This window comes from Saccostrea echinata, unplaced genomic scaffold (assembly GCF_033153115.1).
Source record: "Saccostrea echinata isolate AGI-Se365-2 ecotype Australia unplaced genomic scaffold, CSIRO_AGI_Sech_v1 ptg000041l, whole genome shotgun sequence".
Classification (NCBI taxonomy): Eukaryota; Metazoa; Mollusca; class Bivalvia; order Ostreida; family Ostreidae; genus Saccostrea; species Saccostrea echinata.
The window spans coordinates 78423-105933 of record NW_026889790.1 but is presented as its reverse complement, the minus strand read 5'-3'; the positions used below and the strand labels follow the sequence as shown (position 1 = coordinate 105933).

Sequence of the window (27511 nt, the reverse complement as noted above, 5' to 3'; positions counted from 1 at the left end):
AGCTGCCTTAATAAATTGTAAGCTGGAGTTTATATTGATGTTATGCTTCTTGAATCTTTCCCAAACAGAAAAGTAACGTGTTAACATACCTGATGAGATTTGTAGCACACCCAGTTCCAGATTTTCACAGTACTGGAATCCTGTTGTTCACCAGTTCTGAGTTCATCAATTGCTGCTCGACAGTCATACTTGGACTGCCTCAACCACTGAAGACCAACAGCTGGTTGTGGATCAGGTGGCTGACGTGTGTACATAGATCCGCTATAGTACCAACCACCAGGTAACCCGCCATGTCTCCTGTTCCGATGCCGCCTACTCCCACAGCTGTTTACATTTTCTTGAAAACGATGCCACTCGTTCTGAGATGTTCCGTAATGATAAGATGATCCTCCCCCACTGTATCCCGCTGTGTAGTCTTCTTTTTCTATTTCTCCTCGTTCCAACTTTCCAATGATATCAAGAATAAACTGAGTGACTTCTTTCGCCAGATCAGTGTTTCCTGGATTTTTATCTGGATGCCATTGCAGAAGCAATCTTTTAATGATTGCCCTTCTCTCTGCTCTTGGTAACTTCCATGCAGCGATCAACATTCTTTTTATATCAGCAAGGATCCGAGCATGGCCTGTGCTTTGCTTCTTAATCCTGTCAGTACTAAATGGTACCAGCTCTGTTGTCTGTTCCTCAGCCTTGCGAACAAATTTGTAAAGTTTAATTGAGCTTACTGATATTTCTTTTGTACCATTAAACACAGTATAATGAGGGAACACAGCATCATCATCTTTTTTTATTACACGAACGTAAATAAATTCGGAGTCAAGCACCAGTATATTATCCTCACTATCAACATCAATAAGGGGGTCAAATACTTCATATGCTACAATATCTCCCTCTTGAAAATCACAAAATGTGTTATCCAGTGTATCATGGAGATCAATGGGTACATGTGACCCCAGAGCAGGTGACCAACTTTTCGATTGTAATTGAATTTGGTGTTTCTTACAAATCTCTACAATGTCAATATCTGAACCACAAAGCAGGAGTTCAGTAATGAAATCTCCATCCTGATATACAAGCATCCTCTTAGGCACACACAGACAGACAACCTGACTAAGTTTGGATTTCCATGCCTCAAAGCACTGTTGAAAGGAAGTCCAAAGCGGATTCATTTTCAAATAAATCACAATTCCACCATCAGTCTTTGTGTAATAAATTTGTTTGTCTCTACGAGTTTTATCTATCAGCATTTGATTTTCATTGTTTTCCAGGACTGTCTGCAGAGAAGTAACTTGTTTAAAACGAACATTCTGGAGGGACCTTGTAATGCTGCTCTTTTGTTGCTGGTTCACACCTGCTTCTATTTTTGTCTGAATGTAGGTGATAATTCCTTCCACGAAAGCTTCAGACTGGAAAATTCTCCTCAGCCTTGAAATATGGTCATCAGCTTCACATTCATCCCCTATATCAGTGACCTCATGAAAAAGTCCAGATAGTGATTTGGGTCTGAATTGATCTGGTAGTTTCTGGAGCAAATCTGTCTTTTGCATCGAGTCTATCTTTACATATTGGACTGTAGATTCTCCAGCTAATCTTTTTTTAAAAGACGGTCTATCACACAAAATGAGCTCTGTTGAAAGCACTAGCTTGTTATCCTCTGAAGGCAGATATAGATCAACTACTTGTGGGATTTGTCTGAAATCAAGGTTTTTATCTTCTAGGCACTTTAACAAGTCTTTGAATGCTTTCTGTGCAATCTGAATCTCTTCTGGTGCCATTGACTTTGAAGATATTTTTCTATACAGCAAGTTAAACAAACGCAAGTAGTGGTAAAATCCTGGATGATCCTCAACACCAATCTGTCTAAACATTTCATAAAATTTGCCAAATCTTTCAGGTCCACTATAGAGGTAACCCCCTATACACTTTTTTGTGTCAAGACGCAAAGCAACTTCATATGGACAGACGAATTCATCTGTACAGTTATTATAGATGAATGGTGTTTCAGTAAGTCCCGTCTTCAGCTTCTGTATGAGAAAATTTGGTCTTGGAGAAGAGGACAACAATCTGTTTAACTCTGTATAAACACATTCCATCAATTCAAGTTTCAATGATTTCTCTGTGCACTTATCAGTTTTTAATTTAGCACAAAGTTTGTGAATATGATTAATCACATCATTGACGTTAGGAACCTTTCTGATCCCCAGAATGTCTTTATCTACTTTTCCAACTATTTTCTCAGGAACAACAATGCACTGTGACCAAATAAGTTCCCATCCTTTTGACAATACTGATCCTTCAAAACAAACAAATCTATCATTCCCACACTGAGGTAGAATTTCTGCATGTGTTTCTGGGATTTCAAAAGGAAGCACACAATTAATTTTCCTGAACTTTCTCATGAAAGCTGAAAATTCATATTTTAGTTTTTTTTCTTGGAATATGTAATTCAAAAGAACCCTAGACTTTCTTTTAACAAGCTCATCAAAGCTAGTTGAGTTTTCAATCTGACTACCAAATTCCAGCAACATCTCAAATGGTACGTCTTTCTTGATCCCAGCAAATTCCATAAAATCTTCCCATTCTGAATCATGGAACTCTGCAGGTAATAAATCAGTCTGTGAGCAAAAAAGATAACAAACCTCTAAATATGGTGAATAGAAGTTGCAAACTCTCTGATGTGCTCCTGTTTCTTCATTTTCTATCCATGCTATGCCCCAAATCAAGTCTCTCATCATTTCTGATCTCTCTCCTGAATACATTTTTGTATTTTTGATGTGTTCCATATGAGTCCTGATGATAGGGTTGTCTAAATATTTTGCCTTGGGTAGGAAAATATGGACATAGAAGTCTTCCTGTATCAAAAAATCAATTCCAAAATCTTCCAGGAAATCTTTCCTTCTGAGGAGAGTAATTCCCAAACATTCACACATCATAGGTAAATTATCTTGTGGAAAATTGTCCTCATCTTTCAAACAAATTGTTTTCCTTTCTAAAGGTAAATTGGTCACCAATCCATCAAGAGTTTCAAATAAACAAGTGTCTTGGAAGTGAGCCAGAATTTTCCCATCTTTTTCCTTTACTTCAGAATGCAGCTTAGCCAAAAGAAACTTTAAAACTTGACTTGCAAGGGTTGTGGATATGCAATCACAATACCTTCTTCTGTGATACTGAAACAATCTCAGAACATTGTGAGGTGTTGACTCAGAAGCACATATGTAATTTGCAAGTCCCTTGCATTTAAATGACTCTAGCTTCAGTAATCTTGGAAAATCTATGCTTGGCATAACTTGTGACATTGTTCCATCTTTCCATTCGAAGTTGGTACTCAAAACAGCATCAGCCAAGCAGAAAGGATATAAATAATATTCTCCTGTTCTGTTTTGAGTGGGAACTAGGCACCATTCAGAGAGATAGTGGATGCAGTCTTTGGCTACCTCTTTTTTGCTGTTGTTTGTTGAAGCAAGGAATGTCCACACCTCTTTAATCCATGGCTCTTCTAAATCACCAAGATTCCATGACACTGGATCCTCACTCTTGTAGTAACCATTGATATTATCTTTCAAAAGTTCTGCAAAGCGAGCTATAGTCAGTCTCTGGATACATGGACTATTTTGGAGCCTTTTTTCGAAAACAGGAACTAGTGCAATATTCAAAAAGGCATTCTTTGAATCTTTCAGCAAATGACAAAATTCAGAGACTATTTTTGGTGATGACCCAGAAAAACAGGTCAATATCCCACTTTCCAAAACACATAATGGAATTCCCTCAAGGTGACTGATGTGTTCTCCATTTTTAAAGCAATAAGACAACAAAGTCTGAACATTTGTCACATCTTTCAGTACTGACGATTGAATGTTCACATCTACAGAGTCTATTCTACATTTGTCTTTATAGTCACTGTTCCATGATAGCAAATACTGAAGCACATCAGGAGCTTCTATTGCTTTAGGAATAAATCCAGTGTCTTCACAAGATGCAATGGACATTTTAATGCTTTGGAGTATCTCATATGTTGAATTCAGGAGTTTAAGACCAAGCATCTTAAAGATTTTTGTAATTTCTGCACTTCTTTTTTTAAGCATTTGGATCTTCTCCAAGTGGGAATCCTCAGACTCATACCTGTTACCATCTGCAAGCTCTTTAGTTTCAATTGTCAACTGCTCTTCCAGCTGGTTAAAATATGCAGGGAATCTCTGCTCCTGGCTTTTTAGAGGCACAAAAGCAATTGCTGATTTTCCCTGGTCTGTAATAGTTTCTCTGGCGAGAATGAAATCTGTGTCCCTCATTGATGTAATTGTTTCATCATCTAACAGGACAGGAAACAGAGCAATGTCATACACGACCACTTTATGATAAAGCACTTTGGCCACTGTTTTCCATATATCATCTTTTATTCTGTCAATGACTGGAAAAAAACTGTTGTACACATCAATATTGTCAGCATGAATGCCCTGCAACCCAGGAAATAGGATTTCCTTGAGGAACTGCAAAGAGGTGATATATGCAAATGGTAAGATTTCACTTAATATCAATTCATTCCATGAGCCTTTTACAGTGTGTTGGTCTTTTCCATCATCTCTCCAAATATTTGTTCTGCTTGAATTCAGAGCAAAGTGTCCATTGATATGGACTGGTAGGCCAGTGCTACATTGTAAAGGCAAAAAACAAAATGCCCTCAAGGTCTCCAAATTTTCTGGTGAGTTTGTTGCCAACTCTGCTGAATCACTATCACATTCACAGGAGACTTCCACAACACTTGTTTCCATCTCTATGGAATCACTGATAGACTCTTGTGTCAAACATGCTGCAATACCAGCTCTTGGTGAAAGATTTACTGTCTTTGTCTTGTAACCGAATCTCAACTCATCTGTCAAGGAATTCTTTGTCATTGTCCCAAACACTCTTGATACAGCCCAGGTTTCATTCCATTTTCTGCCTTCAGCTTTCCCTTTGACGTCAATGCAATAATTACAAGAAAATCCACACTGCTCACCAAGAATTTGTTGTCCCTTTTTCAATGACAGCAACTCTTCCATACATTTTGACTGAAATAATCTCATGTCAGAAGAATCCTTTTCATGAACAAATGCAGCACTTACTTCACATCTAGTTGAAATCTGTTCATCTTCTATCTCTGACAACTTAATACATCTCACATTGTTCAAGAAAAGCAGGGATTTAGACATTTCCTTTTCAAATGCCCCTAAAATATTAGACATTCTTTCATCATTGACCTCTTCTTTTGTGATTTCTGACTTGTCTGCTACTTCTTGTGGGCGTAGGGGGAAACGGAACCAGGTTCCTGAAGATGCTGGGAGAATATCCTGCAGATAGGTTTTGTAGGTTCCTGAATAGGTCTCTTTTACACAACTGAGATCATCAACTCTAAGTCCAGGGCTTTCTGGAGTTGCATCTGGAACATATCTGCAATGTGGATCAAACATAATCAAGGTTCCACCATTTGGGGTTTTCTCTCCTTTTGACAAGAATGATGGAGCATCAGTGATGTGGTAAACAGCATTAAATCCTATTCCAAACTGGCCAGTTTTATTGGGATCATCAGATTTACTCCCCTCTCCAAGTTTTGATATTCCCTCGATATCTTTTTCTGAGAAACTAGAATCATTGAAGACAACAAGAGCTGGTCCTTGAATGCTTTTCATGGATTCATCAAATAATCCCTCTTCAGGATGGTTTCGTTTGTCATACACAAAGTGTATTTCTGTTGCTCCAGCATCATCAGCATTTTGCAGAAGTTCATTTAGTATTGATATGTCACACGGATAATCCTCCAAAATATTGTGAAGTCTCGTGACAAGTTTTTCTTTTTGTCCAAAGGGCATACCAGAGGAAAATTTTCTGATGTACTTTGCACTTTTAGACTGCACACTGAATTTCTTGCACACTGTAATTCTTAGATCTGCATGAGTGAATATTAGGTTTCTGTCATTTATTTTGTCATTTCCATCCTCAAAACACAAATCCTTTGGTTTTCTCATTATTCCCTTCTGGTCAGGCAGAAGGAACTCTTTCACAAGTCTGCTGCCATCTAAAAAATTGAACAGTTTGACAACAGCATTTAGATTTTCCACAGCTTCCCCTTCTACCATCTCAATGCTTTCTAAAATGTTTACAATGAAATCTGATTCCACAAACTGATGAACACCAACACTCAGCAAGAAATTTTCATAGTCAGACCATTTACTATCAATTTTGTAAATATAAGGAGAAACATCATCTGTGATGCAAAGTGAAGTACGGCGTGGTTCCACCAACTCACAGGACTGTGTAAGTATACAAGGCAAAGTCTGGAAACTTTTCAAGTCTTCTAATGAAACACAGTTGTTCAAATATTCATACACAGCTTCACATATTCTTCTCAAATTATTTTCTGTTGAACTTGGTACATTATGTCCCAATTCTGAAACAGTTTTAAGCTGGCAAATTACAAGGTCTTGCTCCACATCTTCTGAAGACTTCATGGAAAGATTTCTAAATAAGTCATACCCTGATTCCTGTATGATGTTTTCGTCCAAAATTTTCTGTACGTTTCCAATCAAGTACTTACAGTTCATCCTGAACAACTTGTCAGGAGCTGCAAATTGACAGTCTTGGCTGGAACCCCACTGGCATGGCCAATCACTTGGTTCTTTCATCACTGGTAGAAACGGAATCCCCTTGATTTTCTCAAGTACACTTTGTGACGGATTGATTCGTATGATATATTTCAGAATTGCTATGCACCTCTTTCTTGCTAAATCAGAATCATCCTGTGCACAAACATGTATGCTATGCACTCTTTCAAGAAGCATTTCATCAGGCAAATGGTTTGCATTCATTCCAAGGTCCACCAGGGCCTGTTTGACAACATCTGACAACATGAATTCATCTTTAGGAAATCTGTTGTCAGAAACACAGAAAATTTCATGCAAATCTGAAGATGGGTCAATTAAATCCGAAGGTTTTCTAAGTAATCCTTCTGGCTTTGTTGGAATGCATTTAATTTCTTTCATTTTCTCTAGGACTTTTCCATTTCCACTCTTGAGAATGCGCCTCAGAAGACAGCTGCGTACTTCTTTTCTTTTGTCAGAGTTCCAAAATTTGTCCTGAAGATTTACAAGGAAAACAGATGTGAAAAAATTCTCTTCACTGCAGATTTGTTTGTCCAAGTAACTCTCACAGCCAGCCTCCTTAAATTCATTTTGTATATCAAGAGGCATGTGCATCACTTGCCTTCCAAAAGGATTAAACTGCTTCAGACACTGGAAAGCAGTTTTTCCCACATCTGGATCATCTTGCAAAGTAAAATCCAGAAAGACACATTCACCAAGAGAGACCTTTTCAAATGGATTTCCATCTTGATAAAATACTTTGCATTCACTCTGCGAAACATCTTTATAGAATGCAGATACCAAAGGGTTGAAGGGATTTCCTTCAAAAGATACAGGCCACACTGCTGAATACTCTGCTGATACATTGGAGCTTTGGATGTTTTCAAGCATGTTTATGTATGCTGTGCTCAGTGCTGTTGACATCAATGATTGGTTCCAATCTGCTCGCTTTTCTCTTTCGGTTACATCTTTGGATGGAGACACAATTCTTTTTCTACTCTGTTCTACTGCAAAACAGCCATTGAGATGAGCTAAAGTTTGGCTTTCTTGTGGAAGTGGAAGGAAGCAGAACACATGTCCAGTATTGTAGAATCCATAAGGGGCATTACTTTGATTTCTGTCAAGTGAGAAAGAGAGAGGAATAGCTGTACTGGCTACTGGAAGTGACCCCTTCAGTTCTTGTTCAATATCTGATACAGCCCAAGACACCATCCAGTTAGAAACTGATCCAGTCATGGTATGTTCATAATCTCTTCCAAAGAACTTTTCAACACCACTGCTGTTCACTTGTACATTGATGCCAATATTAAAAGTCTCCACATATCTCTTTTCTCCCACTGTTACTAAAGCTTTGGCCTTTTCAAGAAGGTTTGTACATTGTAATTCTCCACTCCTTTCAACCAAGTATAACAGGCAACATCTTTCAGGGTCATCAGACTGAAGAGAGTACAGTTCAATCTTCTCAACATTTTGTGTAAACAGCAACAGATTGCCAGCAGATTCCATGAATTTCTTAATGATAGACACAACATCTCCATGTCTGTACTCTTCTGAGGATATGCTGTTGGTTTCGTCTTTGGCCTGTGTAGATGTACGCAATGGAAGTCTGAAGAGAGTGCCATCATATTCCTCTTGATTTCTCTCTGCTGAAAGATCACAATTGAAAATTTTATTATAAGGCATGAACTGCTTTTTGAATTTGCTCACCACCTTTGAAATGGGAATGCGAAGACCAGGTTTTGATTTGTCCTTTATAGCTTTTCCAAGATGTATAGTTCTTGGATCAAAGAAAACAATGTACTTTCCACTGACGATGCTAGGGACATCTGTGATGTTATACACAGAACAGAATCCTAATCCAAATTTTCCAATCTTTGTGTTCTCCAATTTTTTGGTTCCACCTCCAAGTTTAATGATATTCTGAAAATCCTTATCTTCAAATTTAGCATCATTGTAGAACCAAAGGGCAGGTCCCTGACACTCTTCCATACCTTTGTCAATCAAACCAGTTCTTGCCTGTACATTCTGCCTTTCATCAAATAGTATCTTCATACAACTTGCTCCTGCATCATCAGCATTTTGTAGCATTTCCTTGAACACAGAAAGTCCATCAGTATACTCCTCCAAAAGATTTCTAATCCTTGTGGTAAGTGGTTCTTCTTGCCCCCATTGTTCAAATTCCAAATCTTCAATCCCTCCACTCTCCATAACTCTGCGTGTCAAGGATGAAACACCAAGGCACTCGGCAACAGACTCCCTGACCATTTCATGTACAAAGTGAAGCTCCTCATTTGCATCTTCTTTGCCATTTCCTTCTAAGTCCAGAAATTCGATGTGTTTGTCATCTGTGTAGGTACACTCTTGGGCTGGTTTCAGAACCAGTTGCTCTATTTTTGTCTGAACTGGAAATAGGATACGAGACAGTTGTTTTTGAGACAACTTTTCACAATTTTCTTTTGAAATGTTCAAGATATCAATCAAAATATGCAAATCTCTTATGATCTCAGTGCTTTCTCGGGGGCTATCAATACAGTTGTGGTAGTCTCTGATCTTTTCCTGAACCAGTATGAGATCTTCAGTGGTCAAACACTCTTTGCAGCCTATGTGAATAAAGAAGTTTCTCATTTCAGCCTTAACTGTCCAGCATTCACTCAGTTGATACATGTAAGGCTCTAATTGTATTTGGAAAGTATCACTCAAAAACTCTATGTATACATTTGAGCTCTTTGTGAATGATAACTTAGTTGGAACAATGTCTAGTTGTTTCGATTCAGCAGGGTTTATGGCCTTGGGTGCCAGAAAATCAAACAACTCTTTCAGCATCCATTCATACTCCAAAGGTTGCTTTAAGTCTTTGTACTTCTCTGACAAATGTTTTAACTGTTGAATAGCTAGATCTGTGTTTGGGGTCTGTAGTAACCACTGTAACACCTCTTGGGTTTGATCACAATCAGAAATAAAACATACAGAGCCAACAACTGAGCTGTTTTCTTGAGAGCACGCATCAATGGGTCTGCATACCTTCCTTTCTTCACCCTTCCAATCCATTTGCTTCGGATATCTGCCTGGTCTCTTTCTCATCACTGGCATCCAACACTTTTGCTTCACTTCCTCAATGAACTTGTTAAATTCAAAATGATGCTGCAGGTTACCAATGAACTTGAGGACAGCATTTGCCTTCCTTTTACGTTTGGCACAGTCTAATTTTGCCTCAGTTGCCTCCATAAATGTGACTGTCTCCAATATATCTTCTGCAGTAATATCTGCTGAGGTTTTCATCTTCAATTTTTGCAACTTCCAACAGTCTACAGAATTGTTGGGAAAACGGCTTTTTTCCTCACCTTGAAAAAGTTCACGCAATTCACCATCAGATGGATTAAATAAGTCTTTTGGAGCTTTCAATTCACTATTTCCAGTTTCAACAAATGGTATACTGGAAGCTATTTCTAACTGCTTTCCAGAAGTAGATTCATCAAGTCTCTTCAAAAAATAATTCATAAACAAAGCAACTTCATCTGGTTGGTATATTTCATGATTTGAAATTGCATACAGGGTCTTCTCCATCAGTCTTTGTTCTTCTAATTCCCAGCACCCCAAACAATAGGCCAGAAAAAGACCTTGAAAACTTCCATCAATCAGCAGAGTTGGGTATTTGACTGGGAAATTCTTCAATGATTGGGGGACAATGTCTGTAACTTCCATCACTGAATAAAGGTCAGCACCTGCTTTGTGTGAATTATGAACTGGAAATAATTTCAATCTCCTTAAAAATATCTTTAAGGAATCTGTCATTTTCTTTAAGCTGCTTTTTCCCAAGAATACAGCCAAATGTTTCCTTGTGTTCACTGGTAGTTGATTGATCTTACCAATATAGCTTTCATTTTTTTTAAAAGCTTTTTCCAAAACATTACAAACATCTTCTGCTGTTGGATATGCAATATATTTTGTCACAATTTCGTCTGGGACAAATGACACTGCTTCCAATAATCTTACACCACAAATTTTCAGAACTTCTTTCACCTCACCAGGAAGTGGAGTCAAGCCCTGTGACTGTGTAAGCATATGGTCTCCCTTCAAAGAATGCAAACATTGAATAGCTGATTTTCCATTCCTTGGTTCTGGTAGAATTGGAAGTGTTTCGACTTTTGGGATCAAATCTTGATTTTCAGACAAAAAAGACCAAACTCTTTTGATCCAAGTTGACACAGTTTGCCTATTTGTGTTGTCAAGTTGAGTGGATGACACAATTCCTTGTGCTTCCACAGATGCTTTCAGTAGTTGTGAAAAATCTTTGGGACTCCATTTCTTTAAAAACTCTGATAAAAAAAAGAAAGACTGCAAAGTGTGTGTATATTCATTTATACTAGATGTGTCGTTATTGCCACGAATGCCCCCGCAAGCAGCCAAAATATCAAATTCCAAATATTTATATTTAAATTTGTATTCAAACTTGACTCTTATTTTTTGGTAAAATACCTCCATATGCAATTTCAACATTTTACATACATCCCTACAAAAGACAGAGAGCAGAAACTGAAAATTTCTTAAAATTTCATAAAAATTTCTTAAGTTCAAGAGGGATAACTCTGTCAAAAATCATCGGACCACGACAAAATTCAAATTTGAAATCTGTTTTCTGGTAAAATACATGCAACTGCAATTTCAACCTTATACATACCGTAAATCTGGAAATTTTTACTGTAGATAAATTTTTAGCAAATTTGCGCGTGCATTGCATTCACAAAAATATTTTTCTTAAAAATATATCAACAACAAAAAATATAAACAAAAATTTTACTGATAGCTGGTGTGTATTTTTAACTCGGTGAACAGGTATTCATAAGCAGTGGTCGTTTTAAGCAATCTGTTTATACTACAAGCTAGTTACCCATGATAATCCGTGCCTTAACTACATTCAATATCATCTGATGGTTTTTGACAGGCAGTATTTCTTCTTAAATTATTTCTCCAAGAAAGAGAGGCCAGCTGTTTTATCTAACAATGTTAACGAAAGAAAGGAGTTTGTATGTACGTGCGTAACTCATTGTATGCACATACGTAACTTATAAACTGTTATGAAAATATTAAGCCCTTTTCATTTTAAGCACCAATGACAATTCGCAAAATTTTAAAAAGTAAAAATTTACCAACACCTTTTTGACCCAGATTCGCAAAAATAAATCAACGTAAAAATTTCCAGATTTATGGTACCTCACTTCTAAAGTTCGAGAGTGGAAACCAATAATTTTCTTATTTTTTCCTAAGTTCAAGAGGGATAACTCTGTCAAAAATCATCGGACCATGACCAAATTTGAACTTGACCTGTATTTTCTGGTAAAATACCTGCATATGCAATTTCAATCTTATACATACATTCTTACAAAAGTTAGAGAGCAGAAAATGAAAATTTCATATTTTTTCCTAAGTTCAAGAGGGATAACTCTGTCAAAAATCATCAGACCATGACTAAATTTAAACTTGACCTGCGTATTCCTAAGATGTATCTGTGTCAAATTTGAGTTGAATGTGTGCAATTGTTGCAGATATAATGAACGGAAATGGAATGATGACTGAATGCCAGAACAGGGTAACACTATATGCCCCGGCCATTTTATGGCTGGGGCATAAAAAAGAAAGAGACAGGCATTTGGGCGCTTTTGAAAATGTAACCAATGATAGAAAAATAAACAACAGGCTCAAGGGCCTAGAACTGCTCTTCAAATAAATTGTACAACTTATCACTTCTATCTTAATTAAGCCTCTTAGTATCCTATATATTAAGATAAATCTTTGAATTCGAAAAGTACATCAGCATGACCTACATTTTGGTTAACACGTTTTATTGGTTGAAATACTCCAAGGACCCAAAATGCATCAACTGACAAAGTTTGATGATTCTAAGTCTCTTATTATTTGAAATATTTACACATAGGTATTGCCTTATCATTCCTAAAGTAGGTCACAGTGACCTTCTTTTTAGTTGACACATTCTGAGGATCCAAGATCCAACACCTGACAAATTTTGATGGTTCTAAGCTAATTAGTATCTGAAATATTGAAATATAGCCATAAAATTCCAAAAGTAGGTCAGTAGGACCTACTTTTTGTTAACACACTCCCAGAACCCAAGTTCCATCAACTGACAATTTTTTTTTATTATTCTAAGCCAATTAGTATCTGTAATATTTAAATATAGCTATGAAAATCCAAAAGTAGATCATAGTGACCTACTTTTTGGTTGACAAATCCCAGGACCCAAGATGCATCAACTGACAAAGTTTGATGATTCTAAGCCAAGTAGTATCTGAAATATTGAAATATAACCATGAAATTCCAAAAGTAGGTCAGTGACCTACTTTTTGGTTGACACACTATGAGGATCCATTATGCATCAACTTACAAAGTTTGATGATCCTAGGCTTCAAAGTGTTCAAAATATGCCTCTTAACCAATTTGAAAATGAATACCTGCAAAATTCAAAAAAGTAGTTCACTGTGACCTACTCTTTGATAAATATTGTTAAAGCCCCAAGGTGCATCAACTTACAATGTCTGATGATTCTAAACCTCTTAGTATCCAACCTTAAATGTTTAGAAAATGATTAGCTATAAAATTCAGAAAGTATGTCATGGTGACCTACTTTTGGGTTGACACATTTTACGGCCCCATGATGCATAAATTGGCAAGTTTTGATGATCATAGGCTTCAAAGTGTCCAAGTTATGCATCAAAATCAAACTGAAAATGAATACCTGCAAAATTTTTAAAAAGTAGGTCACCATGACCTACTTTTAAGTCAACATGATATGAGGTCCTAAGATGCATCAACTGATAAGATTTGATGATCCCAGGCCTTAGAGTAGGCAAACTATCAAAGTTTTAATAAAACATAAATTTTGGTCAACTTAGAAGTGACCTTGAGACCACACCTTTTGCCTTAGTGTGATGCCTTGAAAAAGTTTTAATCTACAACATATCCTCATTCATGTGTGCAAGTTTGGTGATAATCTTGTTTTTATTTCCCTAATTATCTCCCCTTGTTTAAGGGTCACATTCCTACTTTTAGTATAAAAGAGAGCCCTTGGCCCAAGGATACTCTATGACGAATTGACAAAAATTGGGGGTTTTGAGATATGGCGCATATTCTGAAAAGTTGACACACACCACACAAATGTTGACAGCATTAGCTCTATGAGCCTTTGATTCAGAAGAGCTAACAAGTACTTGCCTAATCATCACCTACTTGTATGAATTTGAATTGTCATCAATTTGGCTTTCATGTCTTCTCTCAAATCAGACAGCAATTGTTTTTCTAACTCTGGGAATAAGTCAGCTTCGCTTTCTGAGCACAAATACAGTGTTCTTTTGGATATTAGAGACATAAAGTGGGTCTTGTCATTTGTTGGCAACAGTTCCAGTTGTTTCCATACTTCTTGATGACCGTATTCTAAGAAGTAACCCAGAAGTACTACTTTGGTGGATCTATTCTTCTCTTTATATCTGTGATCTTTGAGCAAAAGATTGGCTACATATTCTGTGTTAATAACCTTTGGCTGGATTTCAGGTAGAAATCTGTACTCTGTATGTGACTCCACTAAAATTCTCAAATGCTTTGGCAATATGACTAAGTTTTCACTGTACTCTTTGATCAATTCTATCACTACATCCTTTGTTTTCTCTGCTACTTCTCTTTCTCTGTCAACAAAAACATCAAATACAGCCTGTTCAAAACTAACCCAAGTTTTCTCCTGCTTCTCAGTCTGGAAGATATTCATTCGTAGGACACTTTCCATGACAGGCTGAAGGAGGAGTTTCCACAATGCACTATCAACTTTCTGAACATCAGGTAAACAGCGATAGACAATCTCTCGTGGACTACCTTCCTTGAGAAGATCCTCGATCAGCTTTATATACGCTTGAGATATTACTTCTTTAATCAGTCGCTCATTCCATTCTATGTTTTTATCTCTCTTTCCAACCTGCCCTGCTGTGGCATGTAAAACATGATCTCGTGCTGGATCCAGGTTAAAAAACCCGTTCACATGTACAGGCAGATTGGTCAAACTACTGGACTGAAAAGGCAAAGGCAGAAAACAGAACACATGAGCATTAAATGATTCCTCCATCTGTAGAGGATATGCTACTCCAACAAATGGTGCATTATCTCCATCTTCTGACAATTCTTTGAGACCTTGGGACATTTCCTTTGTGCCTTGGTAAAAATTGACAATTTTGAACACTGCTTTCTTTGCTGAATCCTCTTTTCCATTCTTGGTGATTACCAGGGCATTGTATGCAATACTTTGGGAATCTTCTGGTTTTGAATTTGCGTACTTTAACCAATCTCTTGTATATTTGCGTAAGTCAGAGAAATTGTCTTTTGAATCATCAGTTCCCTCTATAGTCACTTTATACAATACACTGTCCCTGTTTTCCATTATTGTGATTGAGCTGATGTATCGAAGAAACAGCAGAGTTGTGTCTGCCTCTCTTCTGAATGATTCTATCAGTTCCATCATTCTTGAGGGAAGGTAAATCTTTTCCAGGAGGGTGGATGGTGCTTTTCTCAAAGGGAACCAAAACAAAGTATCTGTCAAGAAATTCAAAACATATTTAATAAACTCCCATTCTGTAGATAGTGCCATTCATTCAGCACTCAAAACACATTGTTTATGTCTTTCATACATAAAAAGGGGCCTCTGCTTAAGGAGACAACTAAATAATAGATATACAGAGAAGCCTCATTTATCCGTATGCTGATAATTCGAACGATTTTTTGGGGGAACTGATTTTTCTAACATTATTTTGTCTCAATAATCTGGAAATTTGCATTCCGGATCCAGATGGCCGATTTTTACAATGAAGCATTATTTTTCAATGAAAATGGCTTCATTAATCCAGTCAATTGACTTTGGACATATCGACAAGTGTGAATTGCTATGAAAACAATGACATGACCGTTAGTGATCTGTAATTAGGTGTTTACCTGTGTGTGTTGACTTACCGAATAATTGATGAGTTAAGTTTTAATCAGCACCCTTCAAGTAATAAAATATTACAGTATGCACAAATATAGTTTATATCAAAATTTTACTGAACATGGATTATTTTTGTATTAAAAAAAATTAATATTGGTTTTTGTTTATATGTATAAAAAACTGAATTTGTTTAATAATTTGATCTTGCAAGTGTCCAAGACAAAAAAAAAATTGATGCAAATTAGCACTCATACACAATAGATTTCAGTTATTGCGATAGATTTCTAGTTTTGAAACAATTCACTGTACAAATAACTCTCTTTACCAGTGTACTAGCTTTAAAGTGTGTTCAAGAAATTGATATAAATTTATCACATCTTGTCAAGTATAATTCTCACTGAATACTTTGATTTTCAGTTGTGTGTGTAAACAAACTCACTGTATATTAATTTCAAGGAGTCTGGGGTGTATATGTCATGATATGCAGCTTTTCATACCTAGAAAATTTAATTCTAAGTATAAACCATAATTACCGCTTGTACATGCAATACATGTGGCTTGAAAATCTCGTGAATTCACACGGATGACTGATGAGAAAAGTTATGCATCACTGCACAAAAAATCTGTAAAGAACTATATACGGTAAGGGCGTATTCCGGCCCCCATAATAGTCAAATTTTGAAAATCTCTTGAAATGAGCAAAAGTGCATATATTGTATAAAATAATCCAAATTAAGACAATATATTATGAAATTGGAAAAATTAGTTGGCTTTTCTTGTCTCTGTGACATCACAAACTATTTGGATTTCCCTTATTTTTAAAATAGAGGCCAAAATGCACAGAGTTTGTTCAAATTTGACTATAGTATTTATAGAGCGCAAGCTTGCTCAGGTACCATATTCACATATGTCATTGATATTATCATTCTACACATTATATCAAAAGATCTAGTCTGAGCAGACCTGCGCTCGATAATTTCCAATCAAAATACCGACGTAAAATACACTATTTTCTCTCAAAATCATTGCAATTTGGAATTTACGTCATTTTATTGACGTCATATCTAACTAATGATGTCATAGTTGATAAAAATATTTAATGCTTTGAAGTCTGCAAATATCCTACTGGTTTAGAACATAATTAAAGATTTCTCCATCAAAGTTTTATTTTGGGGGCAGATACTGGCCACTACAGAATATAATCCTTTACAGTCAGTAAATTCGATATTAAAATTGTGTTAAACACTTTTTTGGGAAAAATTAATATTAAGAATACAGCTTGTCAGTTCAATTTAAGTTAGCTTTATAAACATAAAATTTTACTAACTCATAATTTTTTTTGGAAAGGGGGGGGGGGGGGGGAAGGGGGGTTAAATTCTAATAAGAAAATGTGTCTTTTAATGGTTTTTTTTTTTTAAAAATAACTCTTTTTTTTGGAAAAAAGTCTAAACAAATAAACAATTTAAAAAAATGACCTTATGAAAAATTGCCCTTAAAAATGAGAATTTTATTACATTTTCAACAGTGAAATACCGTAATTTATTTACTGAATAAAAAGTAATATTCTGACACAGTGTGAAAGGATATCAAAATGGTATTCTCACAGTGTGAGAATAACAGAAATGTGGCAAAACTTACAATTTTCCTTCTCTTCACGAAGAATGTTTCTTAAAAAAAATTCCCTGGCCTGTTATAAGATAGAGTTAATGAGCCATCCTAACAGATAGTTAAACTGTAAAGGTTTTCCAAACATGTCATTTAAAATAAAGGTTTACAATGTTTTTCAATCTTGCAATCGCTTATAGCTATGACGTCTCAACCTCTCAACTATGACATCACACCCTATGACACTGTGTTATGAGAAGACAGAGGCAAAGGAAAAATCTAAGAAAATGTACTAAACAGAAAATTTAATATTTTGTAGATGAATATGGAATTTATTTCATGAGTGGGACAGGATTTTTTGATATTTTCACGAGTGTGAGGCAATTCAAAACAAGATGTGTTTGTGAAACACTGATGCCCCCTTATGCCAACTTATAGCAAAGGTTAAACCTTCTCAAATGCAAATCAAATATGTTGGTACCCAAAGTTAGGTTTTTTCTTGAAGAATAAACCTGTGAAATATGAAAGCCTACCAGCAACCATTGAATAGATATGGAAAAGGTTAAAGTTTTTTCAAAAGTATGTCAAACATCAAGGTCAAGGTCAAATTCACAATTAATGGTGACCAAGGAAAGGTCTTTTCCCAAGAAATACACAGGTGAAATAGCACCAATCGTTCAAAAGTTATGACCAAGGTTTAAGTTTTTCAAAAGTAGATCCAAAGAAAGGTCTTGTCACAAGAATTACATATGTGAAGTATCAAAGCCCTAGCACCAACCGTTCAAAAGTTATGGCCAAGGTTTAAGTTTTTCAAAAGTAGGTCAAACTCCAAGGTCAAGGTCAAAGGGTCAAAGTTGTTGGTATCCAAAGGAAGGGCTTGTCACAAGGATTACACATGTGAAGTATGAAAGCCCTAGCATCAACCGTTCAAAAGTTATAGCCAAGGTTAAAGTTTTTCAAAAGTAGGTCAAACTCCTAGGTCAAGGTCAAAAGGTCAAAGTTGTTGGTATCCAAAGGAATGTCTTATCACAAGGATTATACATGTGAAATATGAAAGCTCTAATTGTTCAAAAGGTATGGCCAAGGTTAAAGTCTCATAAAATTTTGCAAAACTGGGTCAAACTCCAAGTTCAAGGTCAAAAGGTCAAATATGGTGGTACCCAAAGAAAGGTCTTATCACAAGGAATACACATGTGAAATTTGAAAACCATAGCTCCAACCAATCAAAAGTTATGGGCAAGGTTAAAGTTTTTGCGGACAAACAGATAGACAGATGGTTGGACAGGGCAAAAACTATATACCCCCGAATCTTCGATACGGGGGCATAAAAATCTTTTCTGACATACTTGGAAAATGTTCTTCCTTCACATTAGATGTATTGAATCCAAAAATGCCTCCTTTGTCCAAATTGAGGACCTTCCTCAGTACTGGCCATAGGGTGTTTCTGTACCTTGAGGTAAGCTTCTTGAAGGTGACATTGTGGCAAACCCTTTCTGGGGTACTGGTTGGGTCAATAATCAACAGCCGATCTCCACTTATAATGACAGGTGTATCTATAAATTAGTGGAAAAAGTTAAGATGAAATATCTACATGTAAGTCACACAAGAGCCCCAAGAACAAAAAAAAAAATTCCCATGGTTCTAAACTGTCAACTTAATATCGTTTAGTATCATACCTATCATTAGGTTGTATTTTGTCTAGCAACTTAGCTTACTGATCATCCTAGGCATTAAATCCCTGACTTCAGATCTCTGAAGATACCAGGGGTTCATGTTTTTGAGTTGATTTCTTTACTGGATTTATGAAACTGATTACCGTTTGTTATCTTCACCTTCTATATTTCTGTAACTTTTTCTATGAATATTCTAAAATATGAGCCATCATTGTCGCTAGATTTTTGCATTTCTTTAGCACTGTTTTACTTACTTACTTGTGACCTAGCTAAACTAGAAATATGTTCTTAGGGCATGAATGCCTTGCCCCATGACAAAAACAAAAGGCCCTTTAGACCACAATGCTCATCTGAGTCACGATGGCCCTGCTGTTCTTCTATCATTAGTAGATTTTTCCTCCCATATATTCTTATGAAAACTTTAATCTCATATTGTGGCCCCACCCTATTCCCTTGAGGTCTTGAATTGAACAAAATTGAAATCTACACTACCTGAGGATGCTTTTATTACATCAATATGACTAATCATGGCTTTGCTGTTTATAAAAAGAAGATTTTTAAAGAATTCTCCCTTTATATTTTGAGTAAAATTTTGATCTCATATTGTAGCCCCACTCAACCCCTGAAGGGGGGAGTCTACAATTTAAAAAAAAAAATTCAATCTACACCACCTAAAGATGCTTCCATATTGATATTACTATAATGATAGCTCTGCTGACCTTGAGAAAGAAATTTTTAGTTTTCTATGTATTCCTATCTATAACCTTGATCTCCTATTTGGCCCCACCCTACCCCTGGGGGTAATGAATTAAAAAAACTTGAATGTACATTACCTGGGGATCTTCCATATCAATATAACTATATGAGCTCTGCTGTTCTTGAGAAGAATTTTTTAATTACCAGTATCTGATTTTCAATTTTACTGATTCCAAGCCAATTTTTCTGGCCTTCGGCCTTGACTTTGTGGCTTTTGGTAAAGACTCAAGATTTTTTCCTATACATTCCAATGTAAAACTTTGTTCTCCTGTTTTGGCCCCTTCCTACCCCTGGGTGTCATGATTTGAACAAAATTGATTCTACACTATGTAATGAAACTTTCACATAAGTTTCATCTTTTCTTGTCCAGTGGTTCCTGAGGAAAAGATTTTTTAAAGATGTCACTATATTTTTGCTATTTCTTAATTATCTCCCCTTGAAATAGGGTATGGTCCTTCATTTGCATAAACTTAAATCCCCTACACCCAAGCTTGGTTGAAATTGGCTCAGTGGTTCTAAAGAAAAAGTGAAAATGTTGAAAGTTTACAGACAGATGGACTAGTGGATTACGTACATATAAAATGTGATCAGAAAAGCTCACTAGTCTTGAGCTTTCAGCTTAGGTGAGCTAAAACTGTATTCCGTTTACTGAGTTCAAAGTTTATAAAACAAAATATAATGAAAGAATAAAATTCTTTTTTTTCCTGCTAAGAACCAAGGCCTTTGATATGGTTAAACATCTGGTTGCATTATTTTTATTCATACTATTTATGATACACAACTAATGCATTATTGTCATAAGTCCTTTCTTTCCATGTGCAACAAACTGAAATATGATCATGCATATCAAAACTGTATAAGTTACAAACATGCCTACACTGTAATCACACATGAAGTACAGTGGAGGATCATTAATCCTCATTAATTCAGATGCAAATATTCTAGATGCATTTATGGGAACAATTTGTACTTATATATACCAAGTATGTTTTATTAATCTGGATGATTCATTAACCTGAACAATTTGCTCAGAAACAGGTGTCTGGATAAATGAGGTGTGACTATATATTTCATACATAAGATGTAGCCTCTGAATCTAGCATCATCAGACAGAACATTAAGATTGATACACCATGGACGCATGTTTGGTTTGTATACACCTTATGACAAGTTGAATACACTAAATTGTTAAACCTTCAAAAATTGGTTCCTGTAAAAATCTATATTAAAAAACATCTAGTAATATTTCCTATGTTTTACTGAGCTGTCATAAAAAGAGTGATGTTTGATATGGAGTGAGATATTGGACCTGTTGATGAGATATTGGACCACTTGCGTCACACTGTGGGCGGGACCAGTTAAATCTCATTTGCATTCATTGGTGTTCAACATTGATGGAATTGACAGAGTTTAACTGCAGTAATTTACTAATTTGCATGATGGAAGCCAGCACAAGATACATGTATGTCAAACAAAATATAAATAAGTAAATAAAAGGTATAAGAAAACATTTATTGACTGTGTTCTCGTGCAAAATGGGTTTTGTTGACCCCTCAAACCAAACTGTATGCCTTCGGCCTAATGGCCTCAGACAAACAGTTTGGTTCTTGGGTCCGACAAAACACATGTCGCTCTCAAACCCAGTTAATGTATGTGTATTGTATAATGTACTTCACTTGAATACGGTAGATAGATGAAGCATTTACCCATAGAATCCACAGATGTATCACTTTTAAGTACAAGTCTGTTTCTATATTAATAATGATAATCTGGGAACAAATCTCATTTCAGTCTTAACTTTTTCAGAGTCAAGGGAACACAATATGTAGGTTAGATACATCTTCAAGAGTATCCATCCCAAAAAGTATCCATCAATGTTCCATATATATCTATGCAAGTTTTTTTTATTGTGGACACCTCTTGATGATAGGAGGGACTGATTTAAAAGCTGACCTTAACATTGCCTCTACATAAACAGACATGCATGCAAACAGAAGAATAAACAGAGTACTTCCAGTTTAAACCTACTTCCTCTACACAACTTTGTTGTGGAGACAAATGTGTACCTGTAAGATGAAATACTGATTTGAACCCAACTCCAAATCGTCCAATCTTAAAGGTATCATCTTTTTCTTTCAAGCTGACATAAATTGTTTTAATGCCTTTCCAATCTTTTTCAGTGAAGACACCATCATTGAATGTACATAGAGCTGGTCCCTAAAAGCAAATAGAAAATGGATAACACATGAAGAGAGATTCATTTATATCAAAATATATATATTTAAAGCTTATATTAAGCTTTGAGATTTCCTTTACTTTTCTCTATTTATTTACAATTCTATGATTGCTGAACACATTGTTACATTCTAGACCAAATACAAGAAAAACAAGAAGTCTGTGAGTCAATGCTCACTAGTAATGCCCCACTCAGATGTGAATATATGCTCTATGTGAATATATCAAGCATCTGTGATGAAAAATTGCTGGAAAAAACTGCGACTGGAAATTTGGTATGGACAGATGCATGGATAAACAGGAAGTTGACATTTTGTACGGCCAGACAGACAGACATACAGGGATAAACAAGAGGCCCAAGGGCCACATCGCTCACCTAAGGGCATTGGCTAGGAAAAAGCACAAATCAGTTCAGTACTGAAAAGTTTAAATGGGGTGGGGGGTGGGGGGCTTGAATTTTAAACTACCTGAGGATGCTTCCATATCAATATAACAAATGGCTTTGCTGTTCTTGAGCAGCAGATTTTTAAAGATTTTTTCCTATATATTCCCTTGTTAAAAATTTGATCCCCAATTGTGGCCCATCGCTACACCCCCCTCCCCCAAGAGTGTGGGGAGGGGGGTCATCATTTGAACAAACTTGAATCTACACTACCTGAGGAAGCTTCCATATCAATATGACTAAACATAGCTTTTCTGTTCTTGAGAAGATTTTTTCCTATATATTCCTATGTAAAACTTTGATCTCCCATTGTGGCCCCACCTTATCCCTGGGGGGTTATGATTTGAACAAATTTGAATCTACACTACCTGAAGATGCTCCCATATCAATATGACAAAACATGGCTTTGCTGTTCTTGAGAAGAAGGTTTTAAAAAGTTTTTTCCTGTATATTCCTATGTAAAACTTTTGATCCCCCATTGCAGCCCCACCCTACCCCTGGGGTTCATGTTTTGAACAGATTTGAATCTACACTACCTGCGAATGCTTCCATAGCTATAAAACTAATCATGGCTAATTGCTGTTCTTGAGAAGAAGATTTTTCAAGTTTTTTCCTATATATTCCAATGTAAATCTATGATTCCCCGTTGTGGCCCCACCCTACCTCCAGGGGTCATTATTTGAACAAACTTGAATCTACACTATCTGAGGATGCTTTCCTATCAATATGACTAAATATGCCTTTTTTCTTATTGAGAAGAAGACTTTTAAGGATTTTTTCCTATACATGTATATTCTTATGTAAAACTTTGATCCCCCATAGTGGCCCGACCCTACCCCCAGGGGTCATGATTTGAACAAATTTGAATCTACACTACCCCAGGGTGGCAGGGACAATAAAATTCACAATTTTTGTTCCCCTTCACTCTTATATGCTTTATGCCAAAATTGGTTGAAATTAGTTTAGTGGTTCAAGAGAAGAAGCTAAAAATCTTCAAATGTTAAGGGACAATGGACAAAAACAGATAGCAATAGGTCACCTTAGTGACTCAGGTGACCTAAAAAAATCAAGATGTTTTGTTCACAGTCTTCAAAATATATGGTAATGAAATATATCTTCCCCACCCTCAACCCACCCCCTAAAAAAGCTATAAATTACTTTTAGCAACATTAAAGATGAAAATAAATCTAAGAGTCAGGGTGGTTACCTGTTTATTTGCTACTAGGATTATAGTTTATGTATTTGCCTGCAAATTATAGCCAAAAAAAAAAAAAAATCCACAAATTTTAAGACAGAATCTGACAATCAAATAGAAATATGATTCCGCTACCCTCATAACTAAAATGAATAATGAAATCATTTATCATTTCATAATACATTTCCAAAAATCCTTCAAAATTTTTTTTTTGTCAGTTTTTACTACAATTTTCAGTCCTCAATGATACATTTTAGATTACTGATCCTGATGTATTTTCATAGTTTTGAAATTTCAGCTTGTGTAGTAATTGTGTACAAAACAGTTTTAAAGTACAGTGTCATGAGCTCATAAACATGCAATATAAATGCTAATTATCAAAACCCTGCTTCTCAAAATTCAGACAAGAGCCCCATGGGCCTAGAATCACTCTTCTGATAAATTGTACAACTTTATTACTTGTGCTTAGCCTCATAATATCGTAAATATTTAGATAAAGCTTTGAAATTTCAAAAGTAGGTCACCATGACATTTTTTTCTGACTAACACATTCTGAGAACCAAAGATACATCAACTGACAAAGACGGATCATTCCAAGCTTCTCATCATCTTAAATATATATTTTGTTTAAAATGTTTTATTCCAAAATTAGATCATTGTGACCTACTTTTTGGTTGACACAATTTGAGTCAACTAAATAATTTTGATGGTTCTAAGCATCTTAGTATCCTAAATATTGAGTTAATAAGTGTGAAAACCCAATAATAGGTCACTGTGACTTACTTTACACAGTTATGTTGACCTAAGATGCATCAACTGACAAAATGTGATGATTTTAAGCCTCTTAGTATCTAAATATTGAGATACAATTATGAAATTCCAAAATTAGGTCATTGTAATGCTTTTATTTTTCATAATGCATTATGACAAACTGTGCACACACTAAATAGCACAGACTTATCTCTTAAATGCCAAAAATATGATGTATATCAGTATTATAAACCAATTTGAAAAGTAGATCAAAAGGTCAAGTTCAAGGGTCATGGGGTTGGTAACCATGGTATTTTACAAAAGCCATAGTGCCAAGCAATATATGTGCAAAATACCCAGTCCATAACTCTTACAGTTCTCGAAATATAAGGTGTGACAGACCGACAGACAGACAGATGCTGGGTAAAGTGATTCCTTAGTGTTGCTCTGCTCTGCAGGTGACACAAAAATATACATCATATTTAGGTCAAACCAGTCTCCCAAAATAATACAGAAATTCAGTACTCATGAATTATGATTTACTGTATATAAATTTATTTCTCAAAACATGTTCTTTTCACAATATTTTGAAACTTTAATTTTCAAAACTAGCAACTACATATCTATTCAAACTTTCTATTCAAACTTTTCAAAGTCTCAGTGACAAAACTTCAAATTAATTTTCACACCAATATTTTAGCTTTTAAAACTAAATTTATGAAGAAATTATACTAACTTGTGTTGCCTTTTGACTCAGACAATAAAAGACAGGGGGAGATGAAAAGACCTTTTTAGTTGTAACTTAATCTTACACAGGGTGTTCCAAGGAAGGCATGTGTCATCTGCTTTATAGCATCATTAAGATGTAAATAAATCTAAGAGTGGTCAATTATTTTTTGTTATAAGTATTATAGTTCATGCAAAAAAAAAACAAAAACAAAAAAAAACCCTTGGATAGAAAGACTTCGATGGAATGGCAATTATCATATAAACTGTGACAATTAACTAACAAGAAGCCCATGCTGGGGCCATATCGCTCACCTGAGCACTCCGGCTAGGAAAAAGCAGAAATCAGTTCAGTTTTCAAAAGTTTAAATATGAAAGTGGCTATGGGGAGGGGGGAGGGATTTGAACTAACTTGAATCTATACTTCATAGGGATGCTTTTGAATTAATATGACAAATAATGGCTTTGCTGTTCTTAAGAAGAAAATTTTTATTGAAATCTTCTTTGTATAACTATGATCCCTTCTTGGTCCCTCTATTCTTTGGGGGTGGGGGTGGGGGGAGGGGGCTGTGATTTGAACAAATTTGAATCTACATTACCTGAGGATGCTCCTATGTAAAACTTTGATCACCCATTGTGGCCCCACCCTACCCCTGGGGGTCATGATTTGAACAAACTTGAATTTACACTACCCGAGGATGCTGTCGCCCACGTGGCACAGTGGTTAGAGCATCTGCTCTATAGTCGCGAAGTAAGGAGTTGATCCTTACCTCGCGGGTTCCAATCCCACTGTGGGACGTGGAGACCGGTCCTTCGGATGAGACCGTATAAATCGAGGTCCCGTGTCACAGTAGGTGCTGGCACGAAAAAGATCCCTCACTGCTTAATGGCCGTAAGTGCCGAGTATAGGACAAAATTTGCAGCTCTCCACTGGCAAGTGGTGGCGTCTCCATATGAGTGAAAAATTCTCGAGAGGGACATTAAACAACATACAAACAAAAAAACAAAAAACAAAAAAACTGAGGATGCTATCCTATCAATATGACTAAACATGTCTATCTGTTCTTGAGAAGAAGACTTTTAAAGAATTTTTCCTATATATTCCTATGTAAAACTTTGATCACCTGTTGTAGCCCCAACCTACCCCTGGGGGTCATGATTTGAACAAACTTGAATCTACACTACCTGAAGATGCTTCCATATCAATATGAACAACCCGAGGATGCTTCCATATAAATATGAACAATCATGGCTCTGCTGTTCTTGAGAAGAAGATTTTTAAAGATTTTTCCTATGTATTCCCATGCAAAACTTTGATCGCCCATTGTGGCCCCACCCTACCCATGGGGGTGATGATTTGAACAAACTTGCATCTACACTACCTGAGGATGCTTCCATTTAAATAAGAACAATCGTGGCTTTGCCGTTCTTGAGAAGATTTTTTTCCTATGTATTCTTAAGTTGAACTTTGATCACCCTTTGTGGCCCAACCCTACCCCTGGGGGTCATGATTTGAACAAACTTGATTCGACACTACCTTAGGATGCTTCCATGTAAGTTTCATATTTTCATGCATAGTGGTTCTTTAGAAGAAGATTTTTAAATGATGCCATTAATTTTTCCCGAATTCATAATTATCTCCCCTTGGAAGAAGGCATGGCCCTTCATTTGAATAAACTTGAATCCCCTTTACCCAAGGATACTTTGTGGCAAGTATGGTTGAAATTGGCCCAGTGGTTCTGGAGAAGAAGATGAAAATGTGAAAAGTTTATGACGACGACGACAGACAACGGACAAATTTTGATCACTTGAGCTTTCACTTCAGGTGAGCTATAAAAATATGATTCACCAACCTAGCTCAAAGCTTAAATGAATAGTGAAATTGAAATTATAATAAATAAATATTAACCAATAAAACCAAGTCTTTACTGCAACTGTCAGTCTAGAATGTTATTTGAAGTGCGATTCATTTTGGTATACCGATCCCAATGTATTTTCATATTTAAATTTCAGTTTGTGTGGTATGCAGTTTCAAAGTACACTGTATGAGCTCATAAAAATGTGATACATATGCTAGTTATGAAAACTTTGCTTCTCAATATCCAAAACAAGAGGCCCATGGGCCACAAAGCTCACCTGAGTCAATATGGCCCTGCAGTACTTTTTAGCAGATTTCTTCTCCTATATATTCATATGTAAAGCTTTGATTGCCTGTTCTAGGCATACCCTATCCCCAGGTGCCATGTTTTGAATGAAATTGAATCTAAACATTCTGAGGATGCTTCTATATTCATATAACTAATCATGGTTTTGCTGTTCTTGAAAACAGAATGTTAAAGATGTCTGCCACCCTACCCTGGGGGGAGGGGGATCATGATTTGAACAAACTTGAATCTACACTACCTGAGGATGCTTCCATATCAATATGATTAATTATGGCTTTGTTGTTCTTGAGAAGAAGATTTTTAAAGATATTTCTTGTATATATTCTTTTGTTAAACTTTGATCCCCCACTATGGTCCCACCCTACTACTGGAGGATGCC

At 36.1% G+C, this 27511-nt stretch overlaps 1 protein-coding gene across 1 annotated transcript in view; it reads right to left on the bottom strand.

Annotated features, from left to right (window-relative positions):
• Positions 1 to 27511, bottom strand: part of LOC133200678 (sacsin-like) — a 110271-nt gene that overhangs the window by 24516 nt on the left and 58244 nt on the right. Inside the window, exons 11-14 of the mRNA XM_061336445.1 lie at positions 21686 to 21836; positions 18537 to 18743; positions 13851 to 15197; positions 90 to 10924 (exon numbers count right to left, since the gene is read on the bottom strand). Of these exons, the coding sequence (XP_061192429.1) occupies positions 90 to 10924; positions 13851 to 15197; positions 18537 to 18743; positions 21686 to 21836 (12540 nt within the window). The remainder of the gene's footprint in view (positions 1 to 89; positions 10925 to 13850; positions 15198 to 18536; positions 18744 to 21685; positions 21837 to 27511) is intronic.